The sequence below is a fragment of the Oreochromis niloticus genome, linkage group LG18, assembly GCF_001858045.2.
Source record: "Oreochromis niloticus isolate F11D_XX linkage group LG18, O_niloticus_UMD_NMBU, whole genome shotgun sequence".
Taxonomy (NCBI): domain Eukaryota; kingdom Metazoa; phylum Chordata; class Actinopteri; order Cichliformes; family Cichlidae; genus Oreochromis; species Oreochromis niloticus.
In genome coordinates, this window is record NC_031982.2 from 15,010,239 (window position 1) to 15,021,850 (window position 11,612).

Sequence of the window (11,612 nt, forward strand, 5' to 3'; positions counted from 1 at the left end):
TTATGTGTCCATCTGCCTTTGCCAGCTAAGCTGCATGCTAATAATCTGTTATTACTGGGCCAACCCACTGTCCACCGTTTACTGTTTGTTGCTTCTAAATACACGTCTCTTCTCTCTCCACTCTCCTCTCATCAACCAGTCGAAGCACAGGCCGGGTTCTCTTTAAGATGTTAAAAAGTTGTTGTTGTTTTTTCACAACTGGTTTGATTGTTGGGTTTCTCTCTAAAATATTGTAAAATCTTCGCCTCAATATAAAAAGATTCAAATGAAATGTTTAAGAAAGTACATGTTGTACTTCTTCTCACATTGTTTATGCATCTCTCTACTAAAGCTTGGAGGACAGACAACTCAAACGCAGCTCTTGACTTTCTATAGAGCCAACCATATAGCCATATGGAGCCATGAAAATCACAAACGAGCAACAGAAGCAAACCAGCGATGTTTTTGCAGCGCATCTGCGAACATGCAGTAAATTTGCAATGAAAAATAAATGAATTCACAACTTCCTCTGCAGGAGCAGATATGGAAAGAATGAGAGCGATAAAAGCTCAAAGCCAGAAAAGACTTTGGGAAAGAGGAAGTATGCAGCGGGAGGAAATAATTAGAGTAATAGAAAATAGTGTGAAACAGTTTATCTCGCTGAGAGAAAATCTTCAGGAAATTATGAATGCCAAAAAAAAAGCAGTAATAGCTATTGTGTGCAGGCAGTTGCCTATAGCAGCTAAAAAAAATCCTCCAAATGACCAATTAAAATTTTTTTTAAAAGGTCAGAGCTGGAGATTTGATAGAGCAGAAGAGAATGCGGCAACGCGTCTGCATCCAAAGTACGGAAACACGCTCCGTGGAAGGGATTACAGAGAATGATGTTTACACCTCGGGGGAGAGGATGAGAAAACGAAGACAAAGAGGATATTCACAACTCGAGAAACACCTGGGAAGCCTGCGTCTCACACACACTGATTCAGAAACATGTGCACTTGCTGAAGGTTTAATAACTTGCAGTCATGTTTCTCCCTATTTTCATTCCACAAAGACGTCGCCTATGTTTTCCTCAGTGCGCTAATAAAAAGGAGGTGTGCAGTTGTGGGATATGCATACTGCTATACCTGTGTGTGCGCAATATTAATTCAGTTTCTACTGTGCATGACAGATGTCACTGGACAGATTTTAGGTATTCACTTCTTTCTTCTTTTTTTTTTTACCAACTTTTTATTTTCTCTTTTTATTCACTGGCACAATCTCTCTTAAACGCCCATTTCAGCTTTTTCAATATGTTTGTAGATATAAGCCTGACAGCTGTTTCCATGGATTCTTTTAATTATACTGCGTATACAGAACTGGATCTGCTGTGAAGGAAGCGCTTAGGAGTGTGCCGAAGCTTCACAAGAAGCATTAGTGAGAAAATGTAGCTGCCACACACAAATCATTTCAAGCAGGGGAATACAAAGCATTTCCTAGTCATATGGCTCAACACTTAGCTGATAGTCACATGTGCATTCTTTCTCTGCTTTAAAACTAACATCTTGGGGAGTGGGATGGTCTGTAGGAAAAAACAATAATTTGATCATCATCTTGGGCTGTTGTAATCTCGAATCTGCATTTTTTCATAGGTTTCATTGATTATTTATTTCAGGGATTCATGCACAGCCTGTGAGATTTCTAAACTCAGGAAAACAAATCAATCAATAAAATATAAAATTAAATACAAGCTGAAGATTTTTCTTTCTTCAGAAATCACTATTTGTGAAGAAATCTGCTCCAAATATCCAATAAACAGATAAATGTATCATCAGGACAAATAAATTGGTAATCACAATCAAACAGTCAAATGAATACTCCAACTCCATACATGCGTTTGCATCTACTAAATTTGTTGCTCTAATGCTGTATAGGCATAGGATTTCCCCTCTGAGGAGTGTCTTAGCTGAAGTACAAAGATCTCCCAGCATATCCTGTGGTTCACACCTGCAGACGGAATATATGTGTTTTCTAGGGTGTGTCACATTGCAAAAAAAAGAAAGAAAATCATACTGCACGACCTCAGTTGAAACGGCAGTAGCCATTGGTTTGTGTTTGAAGCAGCTGGAGTAACAGAAAGCACGCTCTCATACAGCCGGAGCAAGATCCTTGACACTTCAAATTCTCGCCTAAACTAAAGAAAGCACCGCTGGAGGGGACATGAGTCGCAGCAGCATGGCAATGGTACACATGCGCATTAACGCAAATGAAGAAAAAGCAAAATAAAAATGTCTGCAGTCATGAACAAACACAGTTCTGCACATGAGGACAGAAAATGAAAAGAAAGCAGTTTTTAAACTCTAGGAGCCGTGCACGGTGCACACATTCAAGGCACACCCACAAATGAAGATTCACTTCTAGGCTCGTGGAGACACCGGGTACACATGTGCACACACATCTGCAACCAACCTTCCCCTTTCCCTGCTCCACTAACCCCCACTCGCTTCCACACACAGAAACACACACACATACACACAACTAGAGACACTGAAGGAGCTTGTTGTGATGAGGGAATAATTCTCCTTTTGACACAACCAATTCCTCTGAAGACAAACGAGGAATCATACACCGACACACTGCAGCCCTCTGAGGGAAGCAACACACAAGCCCCTGATTCCACACACACACACACACATGCCTGATGCAAAGAGACCCCCTGTTATCTGTGCTGTCATCTGTGTGTCTGCTGTTTCTGTGTGTGCTTTCATATAGAGGGCTCTACATGTGAAGCCCTTCTCTCGCATTTGATATGTGACAGTGAACATAAGACAAGGGGAGCCCAAGATGAGAGAAGAGGAAGTGGTGGCTGTCAGTGAAACTCATGTAGGTCAGAGAGGAAGCAGATGATGCTTGTCAAGGTAGTACATCACATTCTAAAAGCCAGCCGCCAGTCTCTCAGAGCACCTCAATTTCTTACCTTTTACAAGGTGTGGGAAATAGTTGTAATTTTCTGACATTAGTCATAGGAATGAAAGCAAAAATAACGGTAGGTTGGTCAGCTGTTATACCAGTCTGCCAAAAAAATGAGTCAAATTAAGTAGTTGATGCTTTCCTCCGGCAGATTTGCATGTTTCTAACAGGCTTTTTGAGAATAAACAGTGATTACATAAGGACTTTTTTAAAAGAGGTTGTTTTCCTTTAACCGTTTTCCTTGTCATAATTTATCATTTTTTTTGTGTGTTATATTTATTTATTTAGTTTTCTTACAGTCAGTTAAGAGGGCGGGGCAGGACAAGAAAAACCAAGCAGACCAACCAGGGCAGGCCAAGTCAGTCAGCAGTCAGCAGTCCATCTCTCTCTCTCTCTCTCTCCCTCTGTGAACTTCAAACATGCTGTGGTCTGTTTCATGCTCCCTGCAGCCCATTATGGCTTAATGCTTCAAGAGGCTTCTTACTGACTTCAGCATTTAACAACTTTGGTGTTTTCAGTTGGTACACTAGCACACACACACACACACACACACACACACAGAAATGCACGCTCACAAACACTCCAGTGCTACACACAAACAAGCACAGACAGGAGCCCAGATGCAGGAATTGACAGACTTTAAACTGCAGCAGAGTTATGAGCCTGCACGCTGTGATACTGAAACAACTGTTGCTTTTGCTTTAATCTGTTTGAAGAGGAAGACCAACAGAAGCATGGGGCTTTATGCTGACATCAACCTTCAAATAAGCTTCAGCTCTCTTATCTTCGAGTCAGTTAATGAGTTCCATTCATATGTAATTCTGTGTGATCAATTAGTTATCCAGCATAAGGAGAATAAGAACACCACATCAGTGGGGATAAGGGCTAGAGATAGGGCTAACACTTATCTCAACACACACAGTATTTTCTATTTATGTTTAAGTTTGCTGAGTCCCTTTATCTACAAAGAGTCCTTTATAGAAAAGGGACTACACATGTGATCATTTATCCATCCGGCTTCCATGCTAGTATAACTTGTGCATTGCAGACTTGCAATGTTGGATGTGTTAGTGTTAAAGTGTAATGAAATTCAACCTAGTGAGATTACCATCAATAATTTAAGAAAAAAACGATATTTTTTTCTTTTTCTACTACGTAAGGATACTTAAGGCAAAAATGAGCCAAATACACCTAAAAAACATGTAACTTAAGATATTAGGTTGTCATATTAGTAGAATTTCAAACTCAATACAGATACTCAGAACAATACAACCTATTTAATACCACTGTCAGTACCAAGGGAAAAAAATGACGAGTGTGATAGTGTTAAATTGCCATCAACAGACAGACAGAACAGACATTTGGTACCTAGCACCAACATTAACATTGCCATTTTATTATTAGCCTTAGCTGCTAGCCACTGCCTTAATGATAACAGATGGCTAATGTGGCTATGGGGTAACTGCTAACAGTTAAAGAGCTAACAGTTAAACCCGTGTGCCAGCTCAGTTAACATTTATGGGAACTATTCAATACTTCAGTGTTGTTAAAACCGAAGCTTTACTGACTTTAATCTAGAATTTCCACATAAAGTGTTGTTCAGTGTTGTGAACATCAACTACTTCAGCTGGTAGTGAAGAGACAGGCCTGCCTGCGTGCATTTGTGAAGTGTGCAAACTGGAAACGCTAAAGGCTGCACTGCTGGTATTGACACTTTTGCAAATGACTAATGTAATCTGATTGCCTTTTTTTAGAATCCATCAGTGTCTGAGTACCGATTTTTTTATTTTTTTTGACAATCCTGCGTGGACATGGACGTGACAAGAATACGTCCACCTGCAGCCACATCTATGCAACACGTGTATTTAAGCTGAGATGTTGCATTTAAAGAATTATTTCCACAAATATTAACCATACAAAACAAAAAATATCTTGAACAAAATGTGGTCTGATTGCACTCCGTAAAAATGAAATCACAGTGCAATTATTTTGATGGCTATATGTATAGAGACTGAGAACAGAGTCCCTATAACTGCTCTGGCTGAGTGTGGTTTCATTATAAACTTCACAGCGAAGGAAACTAACAAAGAAAATGTAAAATGTAAAACTAATATTTCAATAGTGCGAAGTAAGTACTAAAAGTGCTTAACAAAGCTTGTCTTCATTTCCTGCAAACGCACTTTCATTATAGTATAGCTCTTTGCTGTTACAATAACATAATGCATCCACTTGAGAGCAAGCTAATAAGAACACAGTGGGACAATGATGTCCAAATAATCTGTAAGACTGTCAAATTATTTTTTTATTATCCTTACTGGCATGAGAGTACATTGCTGAGGGTGCATAAATGATACACCACCACAAGCGTCTTACTGCAACTTTCCAAATATAATCTATATTTTAATAAAAAACCCATTTACTTTGGGAGGCTTTTTAGGCTTTATTATGATAGGACAATTTAAAGTCCTATCATAAAAACCCCAGAGCAGATTTGAACATGGGCCTCTGCAATAGCCATACAAAAAATAGTGCTGCTCAAGATAGTAAGCAATACTAGCACCCATAATTTCACCATTTACTATTCGTTTGCTGTTGTGGAGTTGATTTTGCAGCCTTTCTGTGGCTTGCCAGCTTCTTCTTCTTTCTTTTTTTTTACTGGCAATGGACTTCTTCTACATTTAACCTCTGGCTGAAAAGAGGAGTAAGGGGAAGCAAACACTCTTAGCAGCCAGTATTTTAATATTAGCCTCAGTCAAAGAGATGAGAGGAGTGGCCAGCTTTTAACTACAGTGCTACTTTTTCCCCCTAAATTCTGAGTGAAGCTGTTGAGTTCAAAACATTCTCATACTTCTCATGGTGGGCTGCCATACAGACCAGTCCATATTTCCAGCCACAAGCCAGTCTTTAGTCAAGAAGAGTTCCTAGCAGCCTTGGTAAATAGCAGTCCTACTGTATCATTAGCCAAACACTGGTTATAATGACACTCCAGAGCACTGTGCAACTCACAGTCAGTGTGTAGCAACCAGCAACCAACAACACAAATACAGCATGGGAAAATCAATGGCATACCAAAATGTTACCAGCCTTCCTGCAGATGTCTCATACAGCTTGTCTCTTTGTATAGGCTTATGTGACATTGAGGATCTAACGCTCGGTGGCTGCCAACTGCTTTCAAAGAGTGCCTGGCGCCTCTCTCTTTAAGAGCCGATGAGAGAGAAACACAGAGAGATGAAGAATGTCATCCCCTGAAAGACAACAGGATAAGTCATCAAGACTGTAATGATGGGGTGGGACAGGGAGGGGGCAGCGCAGCGAGGAGACATAAAAATCAATCATCCATTTTTGGTAAACATGGATGAAAAAAAAAAGCTGTTTCCAAAACTGATTACACTCTACAGAGCCGAAATAGCATCATCATGCTCATTTAAAAGCATCAATCAGCTCACTTTAGCCCCTGTGAACTTGTTTAAGGAGCTCAAATTATAGTTCCCCCATGGTCCAGTAAGCATTACGTCAACACAGTGATAACAAACAGCTCACCCTTAACTCAATAGCTCTCCTCCTCGTGGCTTTTTCTGCAGGGCAAATTACTTAAGAATAGGGGACTATCCAAGATGTTAAAGGAGGCACATCCATGTGATATCTAGGAATCTTTATTCACTGCTGACTGAGGATAATCAGATGGAGCCTGTGATATGAGGTCAGATTTACTGCACATGTATACTTAATGCCTTAAAAAAGTCAAATTAACAGAAATGAACTTGTCTATCTTGTTCAAATTTGATTTACTTAGATGTCCACACTCCATGCTCAAGATTTATGCATCTTAAAAAAGAAATTTGGTGTTTGGCTCGTAACTCCACGAGCTGCTTTCTGTGCCTGAGTAATAATTATTTCATAAACTGTGCAGTGGCCATGAAAAAACGATTTGAAAGTACTGAAAGTGGACATCATTTTCAGAGTTGGAATGCAACTCTTCCTCCCAAAACTGAGTCACTCAGCATGTGACCTTGAGTCAGGCCCAGCCAATACTTTACGCTGATCGAACCCCGGTGTCACAGCAGGAAACAAACTCTGCAAATGTCAGAGATCAACTGCAGCATTCGAGCGGCTCATGTTTTGGAGGAATAAATTAAATCCTACTTTTTGGGGGGTTTTTTTTTACAAGATTTTTAAAATGCCTCAATGGAGCATCTGAAGTGTATTTTATGCTAGAGAACAAAGACATAGAAACACAAGGAAAGTATTGCTGATGTGCAAAGCCTATCCATTGTCTCATCTGTCTTTTTTCTCATCCTTCTGTGTCTCCCTCTCCTCTCTCACTGAGGAGGCATTGACCCCAAACTTAAGTAAGCTCCACGTCATTGATTGAAACAAGTGATACAGTTAATGTCATGACAAGACAGATTCCCTCTTTAAAGCATTATGGATTACAGACATTTAGAAGAAGGGGGTATCTCTAAGGAACCAGGGCTGGTGTTAATTCCGTCAATTGATTTATTCAGTGTGTCTGTCAAGTAAATGAGAAGTGTCCACTTACCACTTGGCCTTCACTGCTAACTAAAGATAAATGGAGTGATGATGTTTTTTTTACAGTTTCATCTGCTTACTACAGCACTGTCAAATTTGATCATTTCAACTACCCTACCTAAGAGTGTAATCACTTGAAAGGACCTACTTTGCGTTATCGTGCTCCCCATTCACACTCATTCTGTTGCCTCTCAGAGAGAGCTCAACATTAAGTAGAAAACTAAGAGAGATTAAAAAGAATATCTGAGTTCTCTAAATCACATCACCCCCTTTTTTTTCTGCAACCACACTGTGTTGTGTTAGAACTTAACAGGAAAACAGATCACAGTTTTGTGCAAGGGTCAATGGTGTGAGATGTGTGACACTCTTGTCTCAGAACTGTTCAGTCTGTGCTGACCAACCTCTCAATCTTCACAGGGGAGGTGAGTTTATCTGCTGCTGCTGGCTCTCAGGATGGGGAATTGGACAGTGGAGGAAAAAATATATAGTGTATGTCAATCTGGGATAGGAAAAGGTGTGTTTCTGCAAAATCCAAATGTAAATTGAGTAGATTGCTTTGTATGTGTTGCCATCTACTTCTTCTTTTTTTTTTTTACAAACTTTTTTTTGAAAGGCACTCGCTGCATTCAGAGTCTGCGGAAATGGAAAAAGTTCAAAAAGAGTTTAAAAGTGAGTGATGTTCCATTTGAATCTGCATAAAAAACGGGGCCATGAGCATAGATGTCCTGTCCTTGCATGTGTGATACTGTAACTGTAGAGCAGAAAAGTGTGTGTGTGTGTGTGTGTGTGTGTGTGCGTGTGTTTATATGCTTGAAAGCATTGCACTGAATTCCAGGGGAGGCAAACATGCAATCATCTAAACTGCAAAGAGGCTTGTGACTGCCTTACATCAGCCCCTGAATGACACAGTGAGCAGCATCATATTTGCATGGTTACAGCACATGGTCAAGTGACTGGCAATTTATAGGCTGGCAGTTCCCCACAAGAGGATGACACTGTTTAAAGAAGAGGCAGAATTAGGGAGTGTCTTCAGGAGTTAGCAGCTTTTTTTGTTTGTTTTTCTAATGAAGGAAAACTGAAAGTGAAGCGCATATCATATATCTGTGTTTCCAAAATGCTGAGTGTGGGATGATTTCTCATAGTTTTGATCAGGAATCAAATAGACAGATTGCCTGGGCTGTCTTACTATCTTTTCAAAGCGGTGTTTCATCTTAAGAGATACAGAGCCCTTGTGCTTTACCATGTGACATGAAAGATGGATGTCTTCTCTGCTTTCAGTTACACCAGAAAAAAAACGAAAAACTTTTTGATGAAGGCACCGTTGAGTTACAATTTCCTGTAGATCCTCTGTGAGCACAAAATTAAGAGTTTGTGAACCAATGTCATTTATACACAACTTGGATATAGACAACCTAGTGGTGACTTTGTCCCAATCAGTCTACCATTCTTAGAGGGATTTTGCAAAGAGAATATGATACTGTTTAAAGCAGCTGTGTGGCTCTTACGGGTATAATTAACGTGTTTTTGCGTGTCATTTACAGTTTTAGGGGTAAAGATGAGGTGTAGTGCGCACAACACGAACAAAAGCTTACCTGATATTTCAAACTGAGGGACATCTTCCACAAGGAACCCCTTTCCTTTGTAAAACACCTTGATATCAGAACAACTCCGGGCTTTGCTCGTCCCTTTGTCCCCATAAGCTGGTGCCGTTAGAGAGCACACTGCCAGCGCCGCTATAATGAAGGAATCCATGCCGGCCGACCACATAGTCTAATTGTGTCTATGGACTCAGTCAAGTGCAAATCCGACCAAACACCGAGTTCTACTCCGAGTAGCAGACTCCCGGCTTCTTTAAATTGGGGTTGCTTGGCCCTGTTGTGCGTAAAATATCCTCCACCTTCCTGTCTTCCCTCTGCCCCTTCAGTGCGTCTGCTAAGTCTGTGTCTGCACTCCGCACACTGCTGCCGGCACAGGAGCGATTCCTCCAAGCGCAGAGGTCCCGTCTCTTCTCACTTCTAAAGCTGGCCGATGTGAAGAGGGCAGGAGCTTTTTCTTTTTTTCCCCCTCAATTAATCTTCTCATGCAGATCGCCAAAATGAGCGCGGGTCTCTTTTCTCGTATATCCAATGATTTTCTTGTCTTTTCTTTTTAATTTTTTTTTCTTTTTTGGCTTACCTGCTCGGAGAGAGGCGAAAGAAAACAGGTTACGCGTTAGCAGCTTTTAAAAACAAAGAAACAAACAAAAAAAATAGTCAAAATTGCATCGTGCTGGTTAAAAACCACGCAGCTATGTTGTGTTGATTCATACCTACCGGTGACGAGCTGTGTAAAGAGATGTACAGAGGCAAATACCGCAGCTCAGGGGTTTCTGGACGATGCTGTGCCAGCGCTGCCACTCTGTGGAATGAGAAGGAGGCGGAGAGAGGGAGAAAGGGGGAGAGAGCGAGGGAGAGAGAGAGAGAGAGAGAGGAGGGGGAGCGCATAGGTTTCATGATACTCTTCCAATTTTTGTTTCATTCTGTTGTATCTATTAGTTATTTTTGGACACGTTTCAGAGTAAACTTACAGTTTAACAGGTTTGTTTAGCTTCGTGAAGCCTCCGGGGCATCCTGGTAGTCTGTGCACGATAAGGTGAGTTAAAGAACGTCCTCTACGCCTCTGACAGCTTGTTAGCCACCGACCGGGTGTCACAGATGAATTGTGGGCCCGCCCTTGAGCCCAGGTGCCCACCCACAATACAGGTCAACCCTGAGAAGCGTCTCCTCCAGTCTGCAGAGCATCTGTGTACATCACTCCTCAAGGTGCAATTACTCCGCCAGCAAGTCATTACCTGCCTTGATGCCGTTCCCGGCTTACCTGTCACCCGCTGAATGCCTTCGTTAACTTCATTTTCTGTACGTGTTAATATCCATGAACAAGCCCGAGAATGTTTTTAAATTGCTTTTAAGCCTCATGTGACCTTTTGGGCATCAACAACGCCTTTATTATATGTCAAGTAATGACCCTTCACGCCCTATTGGTAGCATAGATGTCAAAATAACAAAAAGAAGTTGAAAAGATAATCTACATTTTAAGTTTATTCATTAGATTTAATAGGATCGGTGACTTCAAACACTGCAGGCAGTGTTTCTTCCTTCCTTCCTTCCTTCCTTCCTTCCTTCCTTCCTTCCTTCAGAGAGCCAGGAATAGAAAGGGCTGTTAGAAGAGTGCAAACCTCATACCACACCTAATAACCACGCACGTGGGCATAAGATGAAGTTTGAAAAAAAAAACCCCATTGTGGGGTGTTTTAATGCAATACACAACTTTTTCAAAAAGCCTTCAACTTAGTCAAGGATATGGATGTCTGGATTTACATTGTGTCACATAAATTAAGAGACATATGCAGTTTCCTTACTTAAAATAATATCCCATTAGTCATTTCAGTGCGTGAAACTGAATCAGACAGTGTTTAATGGTGTCAGTCCCGTGGGAGATGCTTTTTAAAGGCTTGTTTGCACAAGAAGATGCCTCTGCAAATCATCTCACCGACACATGGGGGAAAAAAACACTCCCGTGCAGTCCGTGCAGTAAGTGGGCATCGTTTGACAGATAGAAAAACCGAACTGAAAGGCAGAGAGAGAAAGAATGAGAGAGAGCCACATGGCATGCACAGTCATTTCCTGCCTCTAAATCATTCTATTTATGTAGACTGACTATGTTTATGAATCCATTAGGAAATGTGACTCTATAATTAGTCTGTTCCTCATCACTGGATGAGTCCAAACAAAAAGGACAGAATCTCGCATATCACCGACTGACAAATGGCTGCGCTCGCTGCCCATTATTGCAGCTCTAAAGTGAGTGGGCATGAATTACACCTTCGCTCTGCAATGTCAAGTGTCTTCCTCATATTTGCTCATGTGTGGAGTTTTTTTTTTTTTTTTTTTTGGAAAATCACTATTGCAGTTAGTCTGCTAGAAGTTCAGGAATGTGCAGCTCTGTGCCACACAGCAGACCGAACCCACTCGCTAATTATGTGTAATAATGTTGCTTCACTTTTCTTGTTGCTCCAAGGGAAAAAGCAGGCAGCGCTAAGCACATGTGGCCAGAGGTTAATAAGTCTGGTGGGCTCAAAGTGTGTCAGCAATAATATGTCAGCCAGTATTATATAT

General features: G+C 40.9%; 1 protein-coding gene across 2 annotated transcripts in view; it reads right to left on the reverse strand.

Annotated features, from left to right (window-relative positions):
* Window positions 1–10,155, reverse strand: part of gpc1b (glypican 1b) — a 60,153-nt gene extending 49,998 nt beyond the window's left edge. Inside the window, exons 1-3 of one of the 2 annotated variants that reach the window (XM_005476261.4) lie at window positions 10,025–10,154; window positions 9,771–9,855; window positions 9,051–9,633 (exon numbers count right to left, since the gene is read on the reverse strand). In XM_005476261.4, coding sequence (XP_005476318.1) covers window positions 9,051–9,225 — 175 coding nt within the window. In that variant the 5' untranslated portion in view covers window positions 9,226–9,633; window positions 9,771–9,855; window positions 10,025–10,154. Of the gene's footprint in view, window positions 1–9,050; window positions 9,634–9,766; window positions 9,856–10,024 lie in introns of both variants that reach the window. The other variant, XM_005476262.4, reaches the window with a different exon arrangement.
* Between the last annotated feature and the right edge of the window lie 1,457 nt (window positions 10,156–11,612).